Raw genomic sequence first — 27,339 nt, forward strand, 5'->3', positions numbered from 1 at the left:
CGTCAATCAGCAATCAGCAAGAAGACTAGAAACCCAGGGTCAGAGCACACATATTTATACCCCCCCAGAAATAGACAACACAATAGAGGAGTTTGTTGCTGATCCCATTGGTTCCCAGTGCGGGTGCATTTGTTACAGGGCATTTAACAGGTTGGTTCAAATGGACACAGAACAGCCTCTAACAGCTTGTTGCCTCCTCTATTTCCCCTACAAGCACAAAAATACATTTTGGTTCTTTATGTCTTTACGGTCCATAAGTTGCGAACGCATGTTCCGATCTTCACACCGTTGATACCGGAAAGCTGTGGATAAAGTGCGGATCAGTATAATATCAAACATGGCTTACTTATCATGTATTAAACCTTAGATACCAAAATAGTCTTCATTTCACAGCATTTGTAATAAATGAATAAAACTTGGATCTTTTACTTTATAGCTATGGAACCTTTTGTATTAGTGTGCATTATGTAAGTATTAGGGATATGGGAAAAGACGCTAGTTAGGTTTATCTGATTTGGGGCAGATGTGCATGCATGCAGCTAATAAACAGCGTTCGCATGCAGGATATTGTGCATTCGCTACTGAGCGTCATGTTAGCAGCTCAACTATGCGTAATGTGCGGTGTTTATGCATGAGATTCTATCTATGATGGACTTAACATATACACATATATATATATATATATACATACACACATATCTCATTCCTCACTCACAGTTTCAAACTGCAATGCAAATGTGTTACCCCCAGCTGTGAAGCCGGGGCCATTCTGTCTGGGTGTGGGACTAAAACCTGTTTAGGATTCAGACAAATTCAATTGTGTAGATCAATGTCTGGGTTATATTACAATTGGCACAACTATACTTGTCTATATACAGGGATTCCCAATTTGTATGTAAAACACTCACAGTATTCTGGTGTATTGTCTATTCTATTTACTTTTCTCAGGGGCTGTTTTTCTAGTTGTTTTTGGTAGATTATCAAAAACATTGCCATCTGTACTTAGCTTGTGAGTTGTAACTTAAAATGGCGCTGGTCGCAAATTGGCGTCTTGCAGATTCTTGTTTCTAAAATGGAGTCTAGCTGCCATTCGCAAGATGGCGTCGCGCACGCTAATTTTTACGCTGATTCTGTCCCAGCCACTAATCCAGCTTTGACACTGTGGTCAGAGACTTTGCAAAAACCTGTTATGTTTGCCAACAGCTGGAAATGTGGCCTACCTTGCTTGCTACTGATAAAGGCCTCATATACTGTGAAATGACTGTGCAAGTCTGGCAATTTCAATTCATCGTTTGCCACCAAGAAGATGAAGGACGAGTGTTGTGCTGAACAGCTACAGAACACTGTCATTCAGGAGTGAAGTTGTCTCACGCAGAGTGATACAAGATAAGAGACTTTCCTGAACATGTGACACAGACTGATTTGTTGATATTATGGGATGTCTGAGAGGATTCAAGCAGACAAAGACGCCCATTTTACAGACAACATGGATTATATTGGGTTTTTCTATGCTTCATACCATTCACAAAACTGACATCAGTATGATTGAATGAGTTGTTTAGGAGACAGGAATGTTATATATATATATATATATATATACATATATATACAATGTTGGGGTTTTAGAGCAGGCTGTATACACTATACAGTATATATATTTTGATAACTGGAGGGTGGTAAAAGGTTGAACTTTTAAGTAAGATGTCTGGTGCACAGACACAAACACTTATGATAAGGTTGTTGTGAAGAAATGTTTAGTAGGAAGAGAATAGAGACAGGTCTAATAGATATTTGCAGCAGGATTAGTAAATGCTTATTTTGTTTTGTTGTTATGGTATCTCACACTGTTTCTTTGTTTAAGCCAACAGGTTGCTGGTTGGAACCGGAGATGAGAGATAGTCGCTGGAGGAGTGTCTGAGATGACGATGGTCTGAGAGATTTATTTTTTATACAGGAGAGAGTCCAGGAAGACAACAGAGTTCTAAGATCTGACAGCACAACCATTACATACATCTATGTGTATTGTGTAAAACTGAACTTGTGCCTTATATTGGTTGGATCCACACTCACCAATATTCTCAAGACTTTTTCAAGATTTCATTGAACTGAACTGAACTTTACTGATATCATCTTATAAGTAACTGATATATTGATATAATCATATGTATTCTTCACTGTTTTATTAGTATATCCACATGATATAAAGGAATATATATATATATAGAGAGAGTTAGAAATGAAACAAGAGTTCAGTGATGCTTATTGACAGATTCTACAATACAGCCAGAGTGGTCAAGTCCTGAATGGAAATGTTGCTTACTGGGATTATATGTAATCATGATATTAACCTTGTTATATGATATGTTGTTACATTGTATGTAAGGACAAGTAGTGAAAGTACAATGGAGGTTTAGATTATGCAATGGGGATCATGTTCCTTATATTTGATATGTAGAAATCAAAGGGTGGAATGTAACCAGTGGTGAAATAATTAATTTCTACATAAGTATATAAGATATAAGTTGTAACACACACATATACCCCTTGCTAGGCCTCTTTGAGGTTTAGAATGAGATTGTCGTAATACAGTTGCAGTCTTTCCATAGAATGGTCAAATGACCTTTTGGGGTCAAATAAGACATAAATTGAGGCCTAGCTGGTACCTGCCACTGCTTTTAGTAGAAGTATAATGAGCCATTTATAGCCTACATGTTCTTATCAGTTATCTACAATGACCACTGTAAAGCTGTGTAGAGATGCTAAGCATTATGGGTAACTGTTAGTGATGTCCAGACTCTACACACAAAAGAGGTTTTGAAAGAGGTTCATCTCCATACATTAGGATGCATCATTGCTATATCTCTTTGTCTGAATATCTATATGCTTACGGAGCATGTGCAATAGAGATAAGCTTGGTCAATGCTACGCTGGACCAATCAGTGGATACCTAGTTTGTAACTAGTATGGGGTTAATATCTGGACAGCCAACACCCATTACTAGGGTATATAAACCAGATTTACACAAAGGCTCTTAGCTCATGCTAGGATCTAAGACTGCAGTAAGGATGCCTGCAATGTAAATTTAATTATCTGGGCGTTGTAAAATGATGGGCTCCCCAGAGAGAAGAAGATGAAGTACATCTTATGTTGGAGATGATGATTTACCGGTGTTATCTGAATACATAGACAAAAGTTGAGTATACAGTATACTTTGTATTTTGTTTGTTTATTGTTTGTTACTTGTAAATAAATAAATAAATAATAAATAAACAAATAAAGTGTGTTCATTTGTACATCACTCATATTGGTCACATGTGTGTAACTATTTCATTTCGATTAGAACGAAACCCACCGTTATGCAGCATCATCACCCTTCCGGGTGGGTAGTCATGTTAGAGGGGTGAGTGGATACCTTTTTGTTGGCAGTTGTTTAGTCACCGGTTGTTCTGCACCTTAGGCGGTTTCCGCTTGGTATACATGTCTGTGTGCTGCATGTCTGTGTGCTGCATGTCTGTGCGCTGCATGTCTGTGCGCTGCATGTCTGTGCGCTGCATGGCTGGAGTAAGCTGAATGTTGCCATCCTTTCTGTGCCACCATACTTTCGATCAGTTAGATTAATTTAATATTCACTAGATAATTTTAATAAACAGCTAACTAATTATTCTGCCAAATTTCATGTCTCCAAGTCTTTATTTCATATAATTTATTAAGAAGGTGTCTTATTACATGGTGTTACACAAGGCACCACCTCTGACGATAGAAGGTTTATTACTTACAGAGTAACATAGAGATGTTGCTGGGAATATCAGACACATGGAGGCCACAGTCACATACATTATTACATAGGCTTCTGTATACCCTCCTGTGACTGTTACTGATGTCATTGTCTATATTCCCCTCAGCCAGGTGACATGGGGCAGATGTGTTATTACCATTACCCCTGTATAGGACACCGCTATTCTGTGCTCTCCACTCAGACTATAATACAGAGAGCAGGTGTGTAATTTACCTCAGAACAACAAAAACATCTAATGATATAAATGCATGACTGAAAAGCACAGAAAACAATTAAAAAGAAAAGAAAAAAAAGGGGGTAAATGAAATAGCTTGTGCGCATCATGTGAGCTGCACTGTAATCATCAAACACAGCAGAGTCACCTGGACATGTCCCGTTCCATTAGGTACAAAACACTCTGCTTCTGGATTTCTCACCTAATGTATGATTGCAGTCACCTGTGTTGAACTAGGTAATTGATGAGACAGGTGTCTGCAATCATAAATTAAGAGGGAAGTCCAAGAGCAGAGTATTTTGTACCTAATAGAACAGGTCATGTTGGAGGGTCTGCTCATATACACATAACTGCTTGCACCTCCTAAGGTCATGAACAGCGATCAACACAGAGTACACACTGCAAAAAACTAAATAGGTTTCAGGGCTTAACATGTGTAAGCATCAGAACATCATAGCTAATTACATCCCCACCCTTGTATTTAGTAACAGTAACTGGAGGGGACACCAGCCAATGGGGGAGATGTATGAAGCCCAGAAGCGGTAACAACACACGTTATGTGCGCTGATACCGCTTCTCCCCGATGTATGATTGGGGGGTCTGGGCCATAAATGACAGGGGCACTATGCGCCCCTGTCATTATCAGCGCTGCTATTTACAAGTTAGCAGCACCGATAGCCTGGGCCATGTATGAACAGACAGATTGCCTGTTTGGCCCGCTGTTGCTGTCGTTATTGACAGCTACAGCCTGGTGCTGCCCTATACCCACAGCAGGGACAGCGCTGTCGCTGAGGTGGCTGCCGGCTCCAGGCCACACGCGGGGATCTCACGAATACTGTACTTGTGAGATCCTGCGCATGCTCAGTGTAGCTGGCCAAAACTGAGACACAGGGCATCAGTACTAGGCTGATGCGCTGTGGTCTCTAGCAGGTAGCACTGGAGGGGGGAGTTATCGCTCCCCCTCTCTGGCTGATGAGATGTTTATACAGCTCAACGGTACTGCTTCCTGCTTCACCTTGGTAAAGAGGCAAAGCAGGAAGCATTATAGCAGCACAATAAGTTATAGGTGACTGATCTTATATTATTACCTCATGAATGTATCTAGTTTCTAATCCTGACCCAGCCATCTTTCCATACCATAAAGGCAGCATGCAGGGGCTCAGTGAAGGTGGCGGTGAAGGTGTGTAAGTGTCTGATGGGGTCACACAGCTGATAGAAGGACAGACGCCCGGCCTCATAGTCCAGGTATATTCTTACTACCTGCACAGGAGACTCCAGCTGCAGTTTATTGTGCACTGAATTATGTATCACTGTGTAATCTTTACCTTCCATATGCAAACACCAGGACTTGATATTGTATCCAATTGCTGACTGCTTTCCTGTCCTTTCTATACTATAATAAGCCACTCCAACCCGCCAATACTCTGATGTGCTGACTCCCAATTCCCAGCAATGTTGTCCTGAGCTAAAACTTGTGCTGCTTAAGACCACACGATAATCTGTAAACCTCATTGTACTCTGTGGGTATTTTAGGTCTATTTTAGAGGAGGATGCAGATTTTAAATCCTCTGATACAGAGATGTAACGATTTGCCGTGTTTATATCAAGTATCATATCTGCAGCCTCAGGTATACAGGACCTTCTCTTTGCAGCAGTCAGAATATCAGATAAACCTGAGTACAAGGTCACTGAGATCAGACCCTCGTCCAGATCACCCACAGGATAAACCTCATTGTCATCACTTTCTGTTTCATTTTCCTTCTCATAAGTGTCTGATTCTCGCTCCTGTAAGACAGTTAGTGGGTCAGTCACGTTACACAGCTCCTCAATGTGACCCATCTTCCTGGACAGCTCGTCCTTCTGTGCTTCCAGCTGCTGGATCAGATCAGAGATTTGCAGACAAATCTTCTCAGTCTGTCTGGAGACCTCACTCAGGACTCTCCCCTCTAGGACGTCCAACTTCTTCCTGATGTCCATAAACATGTCAGTGACTTTCCCTTTGACAACAGCCGCTCTCTCCTTTACCTCTGTCCTGCGATCCTGCAGACTCTGCACTTCTTCCTCAGCCTCTGCTCTGTGTGTGGTCAGTTTCTCCAGGAGGTTTCTCAGCTTCTCCTGCTTGGTCTTCATGGCCTCATCCAGTGACTCCACCTGGTGTCCTTTGTGTGATCCTATTATACAGCAGGAGATACAAATATAGGCAGCGTCTTCACAGCAATGGTACTCAAGAGGTTTCTTGTGAATTTGGCATTTTCTGTTGCTCAGTGATGACGTTGGGTTAATTAAAACATGATCCACTGACTTGTTGTGTACACTCAGGTGGTCCTCACACAGGGACATCTCACACTGCACACACATCTTCACAGCCAGTACAGGAGCCTCCACGCAGTAAGTACAGAAGCTCCGGGTCTCCTCCTGCTCTGGCTGATTACATAGGAACCTTTCCACAATGTTACTCAGCTTCCTGTTCTTCTCCAGTGCTGGGCGTTCCTGATACTCTGCTCTGCATTCCGGGCAGGAATAGCCCCCAGCCCCTCCTGTGTATCCAGCACACTCACAATACAGAGCTGGCAGAAGTTGTGCCCACATCTCAGGGATACAGGGTCTGTATAAAGGCTCAGGCAGATGGGGCAGCTCAGCTCATCTCTCAGACACGCAGACGCCATTCTGGAACAAAGGAGAGAAAGTGAAACTAGTGTGTGTTAGGGGGAAGGAGGAGCAGGTGTGTGTGTGTGTTGGGGGGAGGAGGAGTATTTGTCACTGTGTCCTAACTTCCTGGCTTCTTATTATTATTAACCCTATGTTCAATCCAGCAAAGATCTAAAAGCAGATCATTATCTGCCGAAATAAATCACTAGTGCAAATCTCTATCACTAAGCCTGTCACACCTGTAACACTCGTATAATATAAAATAGTACAGTGTGAAATAATAATACAATCTCCCATCATTGCAGTGACAATAATAGCAGTAAGCTGTTACACATTAGCTCTGTAAATGAGAAGCAGAATTGTTTCCTGGAAGAAACCGGCAGCCCGAGTAATGACTGGCAGAGAGCGGCAGTATTATGCTGCCATACACCTGCACGACCAGCTAAATCAAATCCAAGGCGCTTCCCAATGGAGCAATCTAAGCACCTGTCAGGTCCAAGAGACCCTGCAGCAGATCCGAAAAACCTCCGGTGCAGGTTTAAACATACAAATAATAATACATGATAATGATCCACGCTGGGTATCTTTGTAGATATTGTATGATATCTAACATATATTATAGAGCCATATTATGAGGCCACACATATTTAATATCTAACATTACTAAACAGTAAAATACACAGTGTTATCCATAATCTAAAACTTATAGAATAAACATAGTATGAAAGGGAGGAAGGGTAGAAGAAAGCCATAAATGATACATAAATATAAACAGTAAAATAAAATTAGAAGGCCTTCTAATGTAAAAAAATTGAACACAGAAAAAAAAAGGAGATTTGCCCCCCCAGCACACTGCAGCAAAAACAATACTTAAATCCTACATGATAATAGCGATTCAGAGGTATTAGTTACATACATTTGCAAATATATGAATAAGCGCCAGGCCAATCGTCAAGGCTCCTCTATACTGGCGTCCCTAGCATTTGCAATGTAAAAAAATTGTAACAAATTGAAAGCTAAAAAAGAAGAAAAAGAAATCAATCCAAGATGTTGCAATACGTAGCAGTCAAGTCTAATTGAAAAACCTTTCTGTTTAAAAGTATCAATGTGATCCCCACAATGAAGGATTCACTGTAGAAATATAGCAGTCAGCACATAAAGTCATAGAGTGTAGCCTGGGTAATCCTGAAAACATGCAGTGTATGCCAAAAAATGGATTATGCAAGCAGGATTTAACTGAATTGTTGTTTAATAGGGAAATTCCCAACAGTCAGTACAAAGGACTTGAATATCCAATATAAGTATGCCAGCATGCATATTTATAGTCCCTCTTATGGTATAAACCGCTTGGTAAATGTGTCTGCTTCTAATGAAAATAAGGCAAGCATGCACCGCCTGGCATTAGCCGTGTGCCAACTCATGTTACTGTGGTCTTGAAATGCCTGGACCCTCCGTCTGAGCATCCTCGGAATCTGCAATAGAGGTCCTCCTGATGAATGGTCCCCGGCCGGGTGAAAGCACAATGGGAAAGTCAATGCTGCTTAGTTGTTGCCGTGATAAGATGAATTGATGTGGGAGGAGTTTCATTACAACCCACGAGACTTTTTCAAAAGGTGCACGACCAGCTAAAGATAAGATTCACATATAATTCTCCAGAGCTCCCTGGCAGTCCTGGCGGCACGATTTGTTGTTTTTCATTGCACACGATCTGTCGTACGATTGATCATGTGCCTCACGCGCTTATAAGGGAAAAGTCATTGAAATGGCAGGAATGGACACACGATGCATCGCATGCACAAAATACACGGTACGATCTGCACACGATATGATGGATAATATGGGCTGCACATCTGATCATGCGATACGTTTTAGGAGCTGCGGATCGTATCCTACAACAAAATACACGATTTCTACATGATTCATCGAGAGACTCGTCAAAAATCGGGCAATCGCCCTGAAATCATGCAGGTGTATGGCCAGCATTAGCTATATAGGTTATTGTTACGGGGATACAATAATACTGATAAGAAATGATAGACGCATGAATAAGGCGTCAATAGGGGGAATTAAAGTTGCGAGTTTTGTAAATTCATGGCAAATTCGCATTGCGAAGTATATGTGCAATTCAATTCCAAACTCCCATTTCTTTTTAAATTCGCTTGTTTTTGTGTGCACCCCCCTGAGCAGGTGATAAGGTGGGGAAAATCTTATTGTAAGCTAAAATTGTCGGGACTTGCTTCAGGACCTCCCATCCGCTAATGACTAATTAGGTATTTGTCATTTTTCAATTAGCTTAATTGGGCCAATAATTACAGTACATCTAATTTTTGGGGTAAAATGGCCTAAAATTACCCCAAAATAAGCTTTTTAGCTAAATAATGCACCCCAACATGAAAAATGATTGCTTTTTATCATTTTGTTAAAAAAAATGTACATTGTCCATTTAATTCCTTTGCAATTAAACAAAATTCTTCTGCTTTTCACATTATTTTAATAAAAAAAAAACACAAATCAGCCATTTGACACCTTTTAAACACATAGAGCACTTTCCTTCTGGCCACTGACAGTCTTCTATACAATTCTGATAACAAAGTTTTAACGTTTGAGGTCCAGGAAAGTCTCCCCACTATTTTTCCTGTTTGCTTTTGGACAAAATGTACACAGTCACTGCGAGTAGTGTGAATTGGCATTTCTAATTAGATTGTGCATATGTCAGGTGCACACATGGAGGCGAGCAGTGCGAATTATAAGGCGAAGCGTGTGAACTATAAAGGTGAGGCGTGTGAATTATAAGGCGAAGCGTGCAAATTATAAGGCGAAGCGTGCAAATTATAAGGTGAAGTGTACGAATTATAAGGTGAAGTGTGCGAATTATAAGGTGAAGCGTGCGAATTATAAGGTGAAGCGTACGAATTATAAGGTGAAGCGTGCGAATTATAAGGTGAAGTGTGCGAATTATAAGGTGAAGTGTGCGAATTATAAGGTGAAGCGTGCGAATTATAAGGTGAAGTGTGCGAATTATAAGGTGAAGTGTGCGAATTATAAGGTGAAGTGTACAAATTATAAGGTGAAGTGTATGAATTATAAGGTGAAGTGTGCGAATTATAAGGTGAAGTGTACAAATTATAAGGTGAAGTGTGTGAATTATAAGGTGAAGTGTATGAATTATAAGGTGAAGTGTACGAATTATAAGGTGAAGTGTGCGAATTATAAGGTGAAGTGTGTGAATTATAAGGTGAAGTGTACAAATTATAAGGTGAAGTGTGTGAATTATAAGGTGAAGTGTACGAATTATAAGGTGAAGTGTACGAATTATAAGGTGAAGTGTACGAATTATAAGGTGAAGTGTACGAATTATAAGGTGAAGTGTATGAATTATAAGGTGAAGTGTACGAATTATAAGGTGAAGTGTATGAATTATAAGGTGAAGTGTGTGAATTATAAGGTGAAGTGTGTGAATTATAAGGTGAAGTGTATGAATTATAAGGTGAAGTGTATGAATTATAAAGTGAAGTGTATGAATTATAAGGTGAAGTGTGTGAATTATAAGGTGAAGTGTGTGAATTATAAGGTGAAGTGTGTGAATTATAAGGTGAAGTGTACGAATTATAAGATGAAGTGTGTGAATTATAAGATGAAGTGTGCGAATTATAAGGTGAAGTGTACGAATTATAAGGTGAAGTGTACGAATTATAATGTGAAGTGTGAAGCTGCATACACACACAACAATTTTGTTACCAACGATTTTATGAACGATTTTCTGTCAGATTTTTTAAAGTGTAATGAATGATTTTTTTGAACTACAAACGATTTTTGCATATTCCCTTACTGAAAATCGTTGAGTTGACAAGTCTGACTAAACTACAAACATGAACGCGCATGAACGATAATCGTTCATCGTTTGACTCAGAAAGTGAACGATTTTTTCAAACGATTATCGTAAAACAATATTGTTTAACGATAATCGTTAAAAAAATCGTTGTGTGTGTATGCAGCTTGAGAAAATCACCTTTTGCGAACTCAGAAATAATTGAATTTCCCCTCCATCTCATTAAACCACGATAACGACAATAGGAATAAGTTTTTATATCAACATTTATTTTTATAAACAGCAGCGACATCCATGGTAAGTGGGAGGCAGCTGGGTGATATTCAAGAATGTGTCCAGAATACAAACGGGCCGTATTCAACATAGCCCTAAATGGGGTCATTTCCTTTAGAGCAGGTGGCGCACATATATTATGGGGGGGAGCACCCTTTGGGGGTGGGCAGTTTATTGGGTAAAAACAAAACCAGTGTACCATGATCCAAGGGAGCGATCACTAGGATGCTTTCTCTATTGTGCACTGGTCTGATATGGATTTTCTTATTGCCTGCTATGGATCATATAGGGCCTAATGTATTCTAAATGGTCTAAATTGTATTATAATTATGTTATAAGTAAAAGGAACATGCTGCATACTGTACATCCCAGCTTTTTAAACTGGAGAATTTGGGACAATGTGCACATGAGGGGGAATGTTCATACATCATGGGGGTGTTGTCACATCCCACCTTGGGATTGTCCAGGACTTCACCAGTGCTGAGCCACAGTCAGCCCCCCTACCCTAAATACACTCTTCAATGCCATCATTAGTGACATGTGCACATAGCATTGAATGGGACAGAACGGCTTGTTTCCAACCATGGTTTCACTGGCAGAATAGACAGGCAGAGTCTAGTGTACCCCATGGAATTCACTAGGGACACCCTCCCAGAACCCATATTGGTGGCAGAGCAGGTGGTGATGTTTTTCTCCCCTTGGTTCTTAGTCCTGCCCAGATATGCACCTCCCCCTTTAGCGATTGGCCCACCAACTGCCAATCTCTACTGCAGAGATATTCATTAATGGTGAGTGGCGGATTCAGGGGGGGGCACCAAGGCATGTGCCACCCCTGTCTGAGCAAATTGCAGCATGACAGTACTGTCCGGTACGAAGTACAATTAAGAACTTGGTGGCTGGGTACGGTGTACCGGTTGCCACCATTATGCAGGAACTGCACCACTGAGCAAAACCATGGTGCTCAGCGGCATGACAGTCCCTCCTACCTGCAGGCAGCAGGACTGCTGAGAGTGCGATGCTGACCTCGTGACATCATGTCACACTCCCTGCCACCGTAAAGAGGAGCCGCTGGCCACATGGGAGAGGACCTTACAAATGGTAAGAGAGGGGTACAGCGTCTGTACAAACAGAAGGGCAGGAGGCTGCAGAGACAAGGGGGCAGAAGGAGGTTAAAAAGATAAAGGGGAAGGAGGCTGGAAGCTCAAGTGAAATGGGGCAGGAGGTGACACAGGGATCAGGGGGCTAGAATAACATGGAGTAGTAGGCTTGAATGACACAGCGAGCTGGAGGTGAAACGGAGCTCTAGGTGACAGAGAGCAGGGGGAAGGAGAGACACAGGAGGCTGGAGTGACACATGGGCAGGAGGCCAGAAGGGACACAGGTGGTGAGTCTGGTTGAACCTCTGTTGTATGATAATAACATTAGTTATATTCCTACACAAACAGGCATCTACCGAACAATGCGATTTCCTACATAAATAGTGAATACTGAGTGAAGACACCGTCTGCCCAGGGAGGATCATATTCTTCAGAGGTTCACCATCGCATAGAAACCACCATATAGGTGAGGTCAGGTGTATTTTTATTTTGTAGTCACACGCTGTGCCAAATATACTAGAATTGCACATAGTACATGTGCCAGGATTTTGGAATTGCAGAAATAGAGTCCAATGAGCTGCAAAACGAAAGATGTGGAAAAGCAATTCCATAGAGAACATCCTTTGTGTTACAGATTATTGCTCTATTCTCTCTCTGCAATTCCAAAGCCCCAGCACATGTACTATGCAAACAGTCTAGTCACAGATATCCCCCTCCCATCCATTTCTCACTGCCCCCTTCTTACCCTGCCCAGTGCTCCCTGCCCCCACCATTTCACTGACTCCCCATCCTAGAGTCTACCTCCATGCTTCCCCAATCAGTCCACTGCCTCCATCTAACTGTCCCTCAGCAAGAACCCCCCAGCCAGTCACTGTGTCCATCCATCATTCAACCCCTTCTCCCGCCTAGCATTCCCCCCTCCCACCTCCATCTCACTGCCCTCTTTCCATCAGCCCAGTGCCCCCTATATATCACCCACTGCCTCTCCACATTATCCTCTCCCTGTCACCCACTGCCTGTCACTCTATCCCTGGCATCACCCACTACCTCTCCCTGACACCCTCTCCCTGACATCACCACTATCTCCCATCACACTCTCCCCGTCACCTTCTGTTTCACGTGGGAACTGTCAGTAGCCGGAGCCAATCAGCGGGCGCGGCCGCTGATTGGCTGACGGGACGTGCAAGCCCTGTGCAGTCCCATCAGCTGGCATTTGGGAGGGATCTGTATGTGTAGCAACACACATACAGATCCTGGGTCCATGTGGTCGTCAGACATTTGTTTGTTTTGGCATGTCCCGGGGATGCTACGGAGACCAGCGCCAGGATATAGGAGAGTATGAATTTTGTTTTGCAGGGCCATTCATTATGGATTTTCTACTGGAGAAGAGGACAGACTAGCTGGTATAGGTAAGTATGTGTGAGTGGGAAGGGGTATGCAATAAAGTTATACTAGTCACGGTGTCTGTGTTTTGTCTTTCTTTAACCATTTATTTTACAGTGAAGTTACAGGTGCCGCATGTCTGCTAGCACTTGTAGTTCTACAAGTGCAAAATGGCAGGCATGCTGGTACTTGTAGTTCCACTGTAAAATACAATAGTTTTACATTATTTGGCTCCCCATTACCCCATACCCACTGCTCCAGGGGTATGGGGAAGAGCCCCAGGCTTCAGCGTGTGGTGCTCAGGAGGGGGGGGACCCTTCTTTGGGGGGTCCCCGACTCCCCCGAGATCACTGGCTTGTGCTGCCCTACTTGGGGTACTAATGCTTTAGACCTGGAGCCCTGGTGATTGGGTCTCTGTGCTGTGGCATTACACCCCGGTCGGTTGGGTCTGGTGCTGGTCTTAAATATAGGGGGAACCCCATGTCTTTTTTTCCCCCCTATATTTAAAACCAGGTCTGGTCCCTGCAGCCTGGTGTTGGTTTCTAAATTATGGTGGAACCCTACAAATTTTGTTCCCCATATTTTTAGAAACCAGTACTGGCTGGCAAGCCTGGGGCTGGTTAGGCTTTTGGGAGGGGCGGGGCCTTATGTCTTTTTTTTTGACCAGTTTTTTTTACAGGTACAACACAACAGGAATTTTCGGGAAATATTCCAGACAACCCCCTAAAGATGTGTAGAAATGGGGGAATCATTATGGGTACCCTTCATTTTTATCTCCTGTAGGAAGTCGGGGTTTCTAATAGCCGCCGAAGGTGCATAAATATGGCTTTAACTATGCCCATCAGATTTGGGGTACATGAAAATGGGTGCAAGCATATATTTAAGTCCCTAAAATTATGTTTTCATATTCTACAAATATGCACCTGCTGCTATCACCCGCATACTTCCGACCTCCTCTGCAATCTATAGAAGTGGTTTTACATTTTATTTTATTTTTTTCACCAAAATTTTTTTTATTTTTTTTGGAGTGTCCCAATTTTTTTAAAAAAACTTTTTTTGATACAGATCATTTTACGGGGTCATTCTCAAGGGTGCAGGCTAATTTTTTTTTTTTAAGTCTGCACCCCTAAACCCCAATTCTGCATTTTTTTACATTGACTTTTCAACACCGGCAAAAAGTCAATGTATTTGAATATAAGGATAATGAAAATAGGCAAAAATTACATCATTAGCGATAAATTTTCGCCGATTCCAACTTTTTGCTTCTAATTGAATATGGCCCTATGAGTTCAGTATTGAGTGTGCAGGTTATCCAGTCAGCAGGTGTTTGTGGAGGAGCATTTGTGAAGTCACATTTGTCGTTTCAAAGCTGTCCTTCTGTAGTAGAGATTGATGATAGAATGTCTTGGTTCTGTTTTGCTGTACAGAGAATATTTGGTCCTTCACGGCAGTCCCTGTCCCAGTGGAGCTTACAATCTATATTCCATAACACACACACACCACACACCTCCCCCCCTAGGATTAATTTTTTATTTTTTTTGATGGAAATCAATTAGAGGAAACTGGAATACCTGGAGGAAACCCACGCAAGCACAGGGAGACTATACAAACTCAACACAGTTAGCACCATGGTGGGAATCGAACCCACGACCTCAGTGCTGTGAGGCAGTAATGCTGACCATTATACCGTCTGTGCTGCCCATTACGTCAAACCATAGTACCCACAGTTCACATAACACAAATGGTAATACATATATAAAATAATTACATGGCCATTTATACGCAATTTGGCTCCCAGTGCAAAAGTTAAAAATGTGCCTCCTCCCCCCCCAGACAGTTTGCAGTATTTTTCCTCCTTGTAGTAATTCCCCTTACACATTATACCACACACTGTAATGCCCATTACACATTATGCCACACACTGTAATGCCTAGTTGTCCCCCCCAGCAGTGCACCCAGTAATTGTCCCCCCAGCAGTGCCCCCAGTAGTCATCATCCCCACCTGCAGTACCCCCAGTAGTAGTTGTCCCCCCAGCAGTGCACCCAGTGGTTGTTCCCCCAGCAGTCCCCCCAGTAGTAGTCATCCCCCCCAGCAGTGCCCCCAGTAGTCATCATCCCCACCTGCAATACCCCCAGTAGTCCTCCCAGCAGTAGTCATCCCCAGCAATGCCCCCAGTAGTAGTCATCCCCCCAGCAGCGCCCCCAGTAGTTGTCCCCCCCCAGCAATGCCCCCCAGTAGTAGTCCCCCCCCACACGGCAGTATGTCAGGATTTGTTATATCAGGTGACTAAGAAGGGCGAAGATATTGTGGAACAACTAATAGTTCTCAAAGTTTACAGAAGAACAGTGTTGGATCTGGCCCATGGTCATATAACGGCAGGCCATCTAGGGGTAGAAAAAATCCACTGAGCGAATTATGCTCCATAAAGAGGTATCTGACTTTTGCGCATCCTGCCCTGAGTGTCAGTATCATGCTCCCAGACCACATTTTAAAAGTCCGCTAGTTCCACTGCCTATTATAGAGGTGCTGTTTGAAAAAATAGCTATGGATTTGGTTGGACCCTTAATGAAGTCTGCCAGGGGCCTCCAGTATATTCTGGTAATAATGGATTACGCTACCAGGTACCCGGAAGTGATCCCGTTGCGCAATACGTCAACAAAGACCATTGCCAGAGAGCTAGTTCATGTCTTTAGCAGGCTGGGTATACCTAAGGAGATACTGACTGACCAAGGTACCCCGTTTATGTCAAAAGTCATGAAAGAGTTATGCCGCCTGTTCAAAATTGAACAGTTAAGAACTTTGGTCTATCACCCCCAAACCGATGGGCTGGTCGAGAGGTTTAACAAGACGTTAAAACACATGCTTGGAAAAGTGGTCGATAAGGATGGTAGGGATTGGGATTACTTATTGCCTTATTTACTGTTGGCCATGAGAGGTTCCCAAGTCCTCCACCGGGTTTTCACATGGGAACGCTTCCGTTTGGGCAGCCACTCCCCCGGCCCACCCACCAAAGGTACGAGACCCGGAGCGACTGTTTGCCCGTTGCTATCCGAGTCTTGCGCATGCGCACAACTGAGCCAGCTCTGTCGTGTGCATGCGCACTGGGCCACCATCGACCCGCTTGTGAGCGCATAGCGCTCGAGGGTCTGAACCAGGCCCAGAGTGTTAGTGTTGGTTCCCACTGTGGAAAGTAAACTTTTGGCTAAATGGCAAGGGCCCTTTGTAATTGACCTGTACCACTTTTTCTAAGATTTCAAAGTTTACCAGCCAGGGAAAAGAAAGCCGGAACAGATATACCATATAAATCTTTTAAAGCCCTGGAAAGATAGAGCGGTACTGTTGGTCGTCCGAGCCACACCAGTAAACCCAGGACCCTTAGTTCCTGAAGTGATAGTGGCAAAAACCCTGTCGGCAATTCAACAACAAGAGGTCAAGGAGTTTCTGATCAGAAATAGGGTGCTGTTTTTTGACGTATCGGGGAAAACCTCGGTCATTAAGCATGACATAATCACTGACCCAGGGGTTAAAGTTAATCTAAAGCCCTATAGGTTACCAGAAGCACAAAGGGAATCTGTGTCGTAAGAAATTAAAAATATGCTAGAGTTGGGGGTTATTGAAGAATCACATAGTGAATGGTCAAGTCCCATTGTGTTGATTCCAAAGCCTGATGGGAGTGTGCGTTTCTGCAATGACTTCCGAAAGTTGAACAGTTAAAAAATTTGATGCCTACCCGATGCCAAGAGTGGTTGAATTGATTGCCGTCCCTAGTCTCTCAAGGTATTTAACCACTCTTGACCTAACCAAAGGACATTGGCAAGTGCCGTTAACAGAGAGCGCCAAAGAAAAGACAGCTTTTTCAGCACCAGAGGGCTTGTTTCAGTACAAGATGTTGCCCTTCGGGCTACATGGGGCACCTGCTACCTTCCAAAGAATGATGGATTGGATTCTAAGGCCACATAGACGGTATGCGGCTGCTTATCTGGATGACGTGGTCATTCATAGTCCTGATTGGCAGTCTCACTTACCCAGAGTACAAGCGGTGTTGGACTCCATCTATAAGACAGGTTTGACAGCCAACCCAAAAAAGTGTTGTCTAGGGATGGAGTAAGTAAAATATCTGGGATACACCATTGGCAGAGGCCTGATAAAGCCTCAGCTCAATAAGATTGAGGCCATACAAAACTGTCCACGGCCTCTGAATAAGAAGCAGGTGAGAGCCTTCTTGGGAATTACGGGGTACTACAGGAGGTTTATACCCAACTTTGCCACCATGGCAGTCCCACTGACTGACCTGACCAAAGTCAAACAAAAAGTCATGCTGGAATGGAGTCCTGAGGCAGAAAAAGCATTTCAGGAGTTGAAAGTAGCATTGTGTTCCCAACCAGTCCTGATGACTCCTAATTTTGACAGGTAATTTATAGTACAAACCGATGCATCAGAAGTAGGTATAGGAACAGTCCTGTCCCAGAACCAGGAGGGTGAGGAACACCCTATTTTCTATCTGAGCAGAAAGTTGAATGTACATGAGAGAAACTATGCCACAGTGGAGAAGGAGGTGTTGGCCATAAAGTTGGCGTTAGAGGCTCTCAGGTACTACTTGGTGGGAAGAAAGTTCAGATTGATCACTGACCATGCCCCTCTGAAGTGGATATCTGAAAACAAGGACAGTAATGTGAGAATAACGAGATGGTTCTTGGCGTTACAAACTTTTAAGTTTTCAGTCGAACACAGGCCAGGAAGCCAGCTGGCTAATGCAGACACGTTGTCACGCATTCATTGTTTGGGGGCTTCAGTTGTTCCGTCCCACAGGTAGAAACAAAGGGAGGAATATGCGATAGGATTACTGGTGAAGTGGTCAGTAATAGATACGTTTGCCCTAGGTTTTTGTCCTATGTGTTCTAAGCCCCCAGGAGAAAGTCTGCAATCTAGCAGACTTGAGTCTCTGCTTTTTGAAAAGCCGGTTTGGGACCTAGGAGTTGTGGGTGAGAGGAGAGGGAGGGCTCCACCCACGGCCACTCCAGCTTTTGGGCCTTTCAGCCTGGTAACAGGCTCATTAGGGCTTGTAGCTGGAGATGGCTTTGATATGCTTGGTTTGTGTGAGGCTGAGTGTCTCACCTGGGAGAGCAGGCAGGGAGTTTGCTCAGAGACACTTGAAATCCTGTAAGTGCTGTGCTTTTGTTGCTGGTCAGGGTGTTAGGCCCTACCAGGCTTTGTAGAAAGGGAAACTAAGTTGTGTAGTTAGAGCCCAGACAGGGCCAGGATTTATGTTTGTGGTTTCTTTATTTTACTACTGTTTTGCACAATAAAGACTGGCGCCGACCAGCTTATACTCTAATCCAGACTGGTGTGCTGTTTCCCGGCTGCTGTGTGTGTAAGGAAGGAGTCCATCTACCCCAGGAGAGGGACCCCTAACCAGACTGTCACAATAATTATATATATATATATTATATTATATTTGTCTATTATTGTCATCATGTTAAGTTTCCTGAAAAATACCTGATTTCTCAGAGTCCTAGGGGGGAGATGGTGAGGTACATAGTGTCTAGGGGGGAGATGGTGAGGTACATAGTGTCCTAGGGGGGAGATGGTGAGGTACATAGTGTCCTAGGGGGGAGATGGTGATGTACATAGTGTCCTAGGGGGGAGATGGTGAGGTACATAGTGTCCTAGGGGGGAGATGGTGAGGTACATAGTGTCCTAGGGGGGAGATGGTGATGTACATAGTGTCCTAGGGGGGAGATGGTGATGTACATAGTGTCCTAGGGGGGAGATGGTGATGTACATAGTGTCCTAGGGGGGAGATGGTGATGAACATAGTGTCCTAGGGGGAGATGGTGATGTACATAGTGTCCTAGGGGGGAGATGGTGATGTACATAGTGTCCTAGGGGGGAGATGGTGATGTACATAGTGTCCTAGGGGGGAGATGGTGATGTACATAGTGTTCTAGGGGGAGATGGTGATGTGGTACCATCTGTAGCGGATGAGCGGATATAACAACTACTATGACAACCACAGTCACATGACACGTTGTAATGAGCAGAAAGCTTTGGAACAAACCACTAGCCAGCAGGGGTGTATCTAGGAGTCCGTGCACCCCTGGCAGTATAAGGGACTGGTGCCCCCCTCCTTCTATTACAGTGAAGCAGCTGTGGGGTTGACGGAGCAGCCCACACTGGAGGTGTGTGGGGGGAGGGGGGTCTGGGACAGTAAAGGCAGCATACACTGCAGAGGTTGGAGAGGGGGGTTGGAGGTGGCCGCTGCAACAGTGAAGCAGCTCAAACTGCTGTGGGGTGGACAGGCTGGCAGAGCTGGAGCTGCATAGTGGCAGTGCACATATCATAGGGCGGAGCTTGTTAGAAGTGAGGAGCAGGATTGGAAATGAAGCCGCTCTGCAGTTTTGACTAGTCCGGTCCTACCTAATCCAGGCACTGCTGTTTTTACACAGCTGGCTGTGCGGGCAGCGATCGCCCCCCTTCCACGTCATCGTGCTAACAGATCAGCAGCATAGACTTGTCAGGCAGTACTGGCCGCGGGTGGCAGTACCAGCCGCGGGTCGCACCACCAGCGCCCCCCATGGCCGGGTGGCCGTGCTGAGTGCCATTCTGGCCAATAGGAAGATACGCTCCTGCTAGCCAGCAGGCTTGCTCACAGCACCGAGCAGATTGGATTTGTTTGTGGAAGACACAACCAGTTCTCGAGGACGTTAGAGATGGGGTGATAGGAAGGTAATGTACAAGCAAGCAGGCAACAGCTCATGCTGAGGGAAGAGGTGGTGCCGGCTAGAGCCATGTTTAGGTGGGTGCTATGCAGGCTAGAGGAAAGCCTGGGGATTTTGCATTTGGCACCCTGGGGAAACAATGAAATCCTCCTATAATTTACTAGGTTTGTCCAATTTCCATTTAACCAACTGCTGATTCACCTAAATTAATACGACCACATTCCTATAATAGGTTTTGCATGGAGTAAAAAGTGTGGGGGGTTTTATAGACTGATTAAAAGATGTTGTGAATGCCCCAGTTTTCTGTTTAAAAAACACAGGATTCCTACTCATATTGCAATGGAGAGCATACTGTATTGTCCCTGCATTGTCAAAGTCATATACCAAACAACAATAAACAACTTTCTGTATTTATAAATAATTTTATATACTTAAATATTGCTTTTCAATATCACGCATTGTTATATATTAGTGTTTATATCTATACGAACGTTGCACAATTAATATAACAGTGGGTAAATATTAGGGGTGTGCACCGGCCACTTTTCGTGTTTTGGTTTTGGATCTGGATCTTTCTTCGTGTTTTGGATCTGGATTGCTTTTGCCAAAACCACCCTTCCGTGTTTTGGGTTCTGGATTTTGGGTTTTGTGTTTTGGATCTGGATTTTTTTGAAAAAAAAAGCATAAAAACAGCTAAAATCACAGAATTTGTGGGTTTTTCTGCTCCTATGCTATTATTAACCTCAATAACCTTAATTTCCACTCATTTCCAGTCTATTCTGAACACCTCACAATAGTGTTTTTATGTCCAAAAGGTTGCACCGAGGTAGCTGGATGACTATGCTAAGCGACACGAGTGGGCGGCACAAACACGTGGCCCATCTAGGAGTGACACTGCAGTGGCAGACAGGATGGCAGTTTGAAAAACTAGGCCCCAAACAGTACATAATGCAAAGAAAAAAAAGAGGTGCAAGATGGAATTGTCCTTGGGCCCTCCCACCCACCCTTATGTTGTATAAACAGGACATGCACACTTTAACAAACCAATCATTACAGCGCCAGGGTCTGCCACACAACTGTGGCTGAAATGATTGGTTCGTTTGGGCCCCCACAAAACAAGCTGGCAATTAATCTGTCCCTGCACAAACTGGCTCTATGGAGGCAAGATCCTGACTAAGGAGGAAATTGACGAGGAGGGAGTTGACGGTGTGGTTTGCAGGCACTTGGATACAACAGGACAATGGGATTTAGGTGTCTCTGGACTGCTTACGGTCTTAGCCAAAGTTTCTGAACTTGACAGTAACTTTTTATGAATGCGCTGCAGGTGCCGTATAAGGGAGGATGTTCCTAGGTGGTTAACGTCCCTTCCCCTACTTATTTCACCTTTACATATGGTACATATGGCAAGACAGTTGTTGTCCGGATTTGGATAGAAATATTGCCAGACCAAAGAGGTGGAATGTTTGGTCTTCTGCCCAGGCATGACCGTGATGGGCTTTTTCATCCCACGGACAACAACTGTCTCCCCTGGAGCCTGATTTAAACAAACCACATCACCATCAGAATCCTCCTCGCCAACTTCCTCCTCAGTTGTACTTCAACAGTGACATCTTCAATTTGCATATCAGCAAGTGGACTGTGGGTGCTCCTTTCAGCACTTGCAGGGGGCGTGCATATGGTGGAAAGAACCATCTCTTCCCGTCCAGTGCTGGGAAGTTCAGGCATCGCAACCGCCACCACACTTGGACTCTCCTTGGGGATTTGTGATATCTTCTTAGAACGCAGTTCTTCGCTGTGCTTTTGCCAGCTTAACTCGTTTGATTTTTTTAGCGGAAGGAGGGCTTCCGTCGTCATGTGAAGCTGAACCACTAGTCATGAACATAGGGAAAGATCTTAGCCGTTCCTTGCCACTCCGTGTCGTAAATGGCATATTGGCAAGTTTACGTTTCTCTTCAGATGATTAAATGTTTTTTTTAAGGTCATTTTCCTAAACTTTGTCATTTGGGATTGTATGTGCCCTCTACTATGACATTGGGCATCGGCCTTGGCAGACGACGTTGATGGCATGTTATCGTCTATGTCATGACTAGTGGCAGCAGCTTCAGCACTAGGAGGAAGTGGTTCTTGATCTTTCCCTATTTTATTTTTATCGGAGAAAGTTTGGTCCTCCATTTATGTTATATTGATATATACGTGCGGCTAAGGCGCACACAAACACAGAAAATAATTTTTTATTTTTGTTGGAGACTAGTGCACTTTGTGGGTTACACCACCCTTTAAGAAATGAGCCAGCCGGCTCTTTACTTATGGGACACAGGCGCACGCTTGGCGCTGCTCCTTTGTTGATGCACGTGCAGCCACAGTGCACACAATTCACAAACACAGAAAAAATATTTATTTTTTTTGCACTTGGGGATGGACAGAGCACCCCTTGGACAACACTACAGCACCCCTTTAGGACTGGGACACTGCACAGGACTTTGGAGTGGACACAGCCCCTATGGACAACTGACTGCACAACACAGTCCAGCCAGCCCCTATGGACTTTGGAGGAGAGGACACAGCCCCTATGGACAACAGCAGCGCAACGCAATGCTACACTACACTACACTACGCTACACTACACAGCCCAGCCAGCCCTAACTCCCACCCTCCCTCTTCACTGTCCACAGCCGAGAGAGAAAATGGCACCGACACGGGTACCTTATATAGGATCCAAAACCCACAAGACCCAGAAGGTGGGATGATGACGTTTTGCCTCGATTTCAGATCCGAGTCAGGCGGGAAAAGTCGAGCCTGACTCGGATCGGCATCGGATCGGGAGGGCTCATGGGGGGTTCGGATTTCAGAAATCCGAACCCGCTCACCCCTAGTAAATATAGCACTGCAATTCTATGTATGAAAATATATTCACAGATTCTTTGATCACTTATTTTATTCAGCGTTGCTCGTAGTTACAGCGTGTTTGCTAGATGCGTAGGCTTTCCAGAAGAACCTGTTTTTAACTGTCAACTGTTACCTGGACTTTTCCACTCTGAGTGACGAGCGCCTGAGGACATGAGCGCACATGGATACGACAATGATGACAAGCAAGAGGTTACCACCACTCAAGGAGACAGTGTGACAGCCTGACCAGTTGCATTGTGTGACCTGTAATCTATTGTGTAGTGACCAGATTATCTAAACTGTAAAATGTGTTACTAAGGTTACTACTGTATTGTTTGCTGTGTATAAATTGTACCACACTGACCCTGCAAGTCTGTGTGCTCAGAATTGAAGCATTATGTTGGTGCCAACAGTGCATGCACATTATATGGGCGGTACTCTTTGTATTTCTTTATGCAAATAAATCTTTTGGACTCTGGAACTCCAAGAAGCTGAGCGGACTTCACAATTATTTTATTATTCATAGTATTGTAATGCTATATATGCAAAATGAAGGGAGTTACCAAGTAAAATTAAATGTTCTGTTAGGTAAGCAAGACATAGTATTGGGAAAAGGGAAACCATACTCCGCACAGACTAGGCAGTAAAGACAATGCGAATAAATGGTGGGTACACACTAGACAATAGGTCATCCAACCCGGCCCGACATAAGGGGCACAAGGCCTAGTACCCGCTATGTCGCTGACTATGCGCGCTCCCGTGCGTCAATGAGCGACATAGTAATCGAGGGCCATGCTGCCGAATGTCCCAGTCGGGTCGCATCACTACCTAGGTCGATATACAATAGACATCATCTAGTACAGTGGTCTCCAGCCCGTAGCAATCTTAAATTTTGGGAACTCTCCGAGCTGCAGTACTGCCAAGTCAGTAGGAGCCCACTAGGTGGAAGTAACCTCTGATGCATGCTCCCTTGTGGCATCAACACATAGGTGAAGCCACAGGGAAGAGAGTCAAGTGATTGCCATAGCTGCTGCAGTTACCTGACGTGGTTCCACCGATGGTGTCTACAACTGGACAACTCCTGCCCAGCCCTCTCGAAAAATGACTGCATCCCTGCCTATATCTTTTGCACCTCTACTGCACTTACCTCCTTGGAGCCCGTAATGAACAGTGAAATGTGCCTGTTCTTAAAGTTTATTTACAAATTGCAATGATGTCACTGTATTAATTAAATTCATTATTGTTTTCTATGAAACATTTTTTTTCAATTTTCATTAAATGACCTTCAATTGTTCTGTTATTAGGCAGAATTTTTTTTTCTATAATTTTAGCTCTTCAGGAGATTTAATTAGTCTCGAGTAGCTCACACCCCAATTAAGGTTGGTGACCACTGGTCTAGTGTGTACCAGCCTTAAGCGATGTAAAATAATTATTGACACCATTCCTTCTCCAGAAGCAATGAAAGAGATTTAGTTTAGTTCACAGGTTCTCAAACTTGGTCCTCATGACCCCAAACAGTGCATGTTTTCCAGGTCTCCTCACAGAATCACAAGCGAGATACTAGCTCCACATTTGGCTCTTTTAAATTGGGTGTCAGTGAGTAATGACTGTACCTGTGCACCTGCTGTGTGACCTGGAAAACATGACCTGTGTGGGGTCCTGAGGACAGAGTTTGAGAACCACTGGTTTAGTTAACTTGGTCAAACAATACACCACTAAATAGGGCAACCCTGTGACCGAAATTTCACAGCCATTCGAGAGAAAAAGAATAGGGAGAACACTGCCCCTGGCTTATGGCCACCTGGGGTTAGCACAGGTACAATAACTGGTAACACTCCCCCCTCCTCCTCTCTGAATACTTTACTGCCTATTACAACCATACGTTCATAATAGAAAATAGTTTCCGTGCTGGCTGGTGCTGCTCGCTCCCTTCTCTACATTCTCTCTGACTGTGAGGTGTCAGACTCAGCACTCATGCTGGGAGCAAGCAGGGACAGTCTACAAACTACTTGCCATTATACAAGTGTAATCAACAATGCTTCCATACACTTGTATAGTGGCAAATAGTTTGCAGACTGTCCCTGCTTGCTCCCAGCGACATCTTTCAGACAGGGAGAGACCTGACAGTGCAGAGGAGGAGGAGAAGCTCAGCTGTCATCAACCCCGACTTCAGGCTTGATAGTCTTATCAGTTAATCAGTCCTTCTGCCTCCGGCATCCCCCCAACTCTATCCCCGCTGTTGCAGCAGCTCCCACATCAACGTTGGCAATTCTAAAACATGATAGACACAAGGGCCAGCTCAGCACTGTTCAATATAGAAGGCAGTGGTCCTTCTGTCATAATTTACCTCTCTTCTCAATGGGTGGTCCAGTGCATACCTGGACCACCACCCTATAGGTTAGCCTATGATGGCAGGTGCAGTTTACCAGTATGACCACAACGTTCTAGGCTTGCGGCATTGCATCTGAATGCAGCCTATTGCATTGACACCTCAGTAACACCCGCATAATACGCCCACTAAATGGACCATTTCTGCAGGCACTACTAGACACGTCCCAGTCACTGCCCAGGAACGCCCGTCACTTCTCTGCCACCTTTATAATATTGTCTAAGTCGATCACAGCATCACGCAATTGGTGTAGAGCAGGCACCGTAGGGTTTTCACAAATTTACACGCATGCGCAGTTGCAAAAATCACAACTAAATCACAGTCTTAGGGCAGCTTGCTGAGGGTAGTAGCTTGATGTGGTTATGCATTAAGTGGTTAAAATCAAGTGTGCTTCCTGAACAGTTAAATAACATTTATTCTACATGAATCTCACTGAATATGGACTTATCTGTCTCTTCTCATCCCAGGTATGTGATGGTCGTTGCTGAGTACAACTGCCAGAGTTTGCATTAACCCCCATGCACCATCAGCTGTCTAGGCAATGTATTATTTGACATCCTGCAAACCACAACTCCTAATCTATAGTTGCATTAATGCAAAATTAGCTGTGTATTTAAAGTATGTGTTTAATGCTGTACATGTTTGTAATTAGTATTGTTTAAATGTCTGTGAATCTTTTATGACTTGCTAGCCATAGTCATGACCTGTGTTTGGATGGGGATCACTGAAGCATAGTTTATAGTGCCATACTGCCTGTTTACTTAAACTTAGTGCAATATATGTCCACTGATCAATCTTCATTTCAACCAGCTGACCAATTGGCTCAGATGTAAGCCGGTGTCTTAATCAGGCATACTATTTCTTAACATTCAGTCTTAGGGTAGCAGCTTGATGTGGTTATGTATTAAGTGGTTAAAATGTAACTCTTCAGAAAGCACGCTTGATAGCAGTTGAACAACATTGAAGACCAGGTAATTACAAACCCATTACTGAGAAAATTTTATTTTTTCCAAATACAAAAAAAGACAATGTATCAAAAACTTATTTTTATAAACTCACTCCATGGAATCCTCTCTAAGGGCTCTATTTACTACAATCCGCATATTGAATGCGGATTGTAGTGTGATATTACCGAGTGAATTCGCATTGCGAATTCAGGCAATATCACAGGGATTTACTATAAATCCCTTGCAGGGACAGAGCTTGCGATAAAGCTCTGTCCCTGCGGATCCCATCCGCACTCTAGTCGCGGTATTTTCGGAAAAAATACAGCGACTAAGAGCCCGCGCATGCGCCGACCCACCGTCGCTGCTACCCCCCACCGAAGCTACCCCCCTCCCTTCATTACATTTACCTGCATCCTCCTTGCCTCCGGTGATCTTCTCCGGGCTTCCCGATCAGGTGATCTCCCATACTGCACTGGGACCCGATCACCGGGCCCCAGTGTACTATGGGAGACCAGCTGACCGGAGAGGAGCCATCACCGGAGGCCCGATCACCGGTCCCTGGATTCAGGTAAGTAAAAAAAAATAATAATTTTTCATTTTTTCTTTTTTTTTATAGCAATCAGCTTGCGGTCTGCTTAGACCACATAGCTGATTACTGGTACCGGCTCCCGCCTCTGCTCTCCCCGTTAGAGCAGAGTGGGAGCCCGGTAAGGGGGGGAGACCCTGGATAACGCCACCTCCAGGTATTGTTTTACAATTTATTTTTAGTAACTCTGGTCGGATCACATTTCCCATTACAGTTATGGGAAATGCGATCTCCTTTACTAAAAATAAGTGATACTGGGGGTTGGAGTAGAATTTTACGAATTCTACTCCAATTGCCCTGTAATAACTACAGGTGAAACTAAAATAATGTGAAAAGGGTGTGAAAACACCCTTTTTCACTTTATTTTAGTAAAAATAATGTTAATAAATAGAGCCCTAAGGCTACTACATCCTTTACTCTTCCTGCAGCTCACCCTTCTGTACATATTGCTACCTCATTAATCTACTCTCCACTTATGAACACACATGAGCTTTTAACTTATCTATACACACTGAAAATAACATTTACAACCTGTCGCCATAAAAATCTTTCGGACAAATCCAACAATTA

The 27,339-nt window shown here is 43.8% G+C and overlaps 1 protein-coding gene across 1 annotated transcript in view; it reads right to left on the minus strand.

The window, feature by feature from the left end:
• Positions 1-3,288: 3,288 nt before the first annotated feature.
• LOC148506352 (tripartite motif-containing protein 14-like) overlaps positions 3,289-27,339 on the minus strand; it is a 33,487-nt gene continuing 9,436 nt past the window's right edge. Inside the window, exon 2 of the mRNA XM_088446892.1 lies at positions 3,289-6,677. Coding sequence (XP_088303018.1) covers positions 5,112-6,599 — 1,488 coding nt within the window. The 5' untranslated portion in view covers positions 6,600-6,677 and the 3' untranslated portion in view covers positions 3,289-5,111. The remainder of the gene's footprint in view (positions 6,678-27,339) is intronic.

This window comes from Taudactylus pleione, unplaced genomic scaffold (genome assembly GCF_031769625.1).
Source record: "Taudactylus pleione unplaced genomic scaffold, aTauple2 ptg000407l, whole genome shotgun sequence".
Taxonomy (NCBI): domain Eukaryota; kingdom Metazoa; phylum Chordata; class Amphibia; order Anura; family Myobatrachidae; genus Taudactylus; species Taudactylus pleione.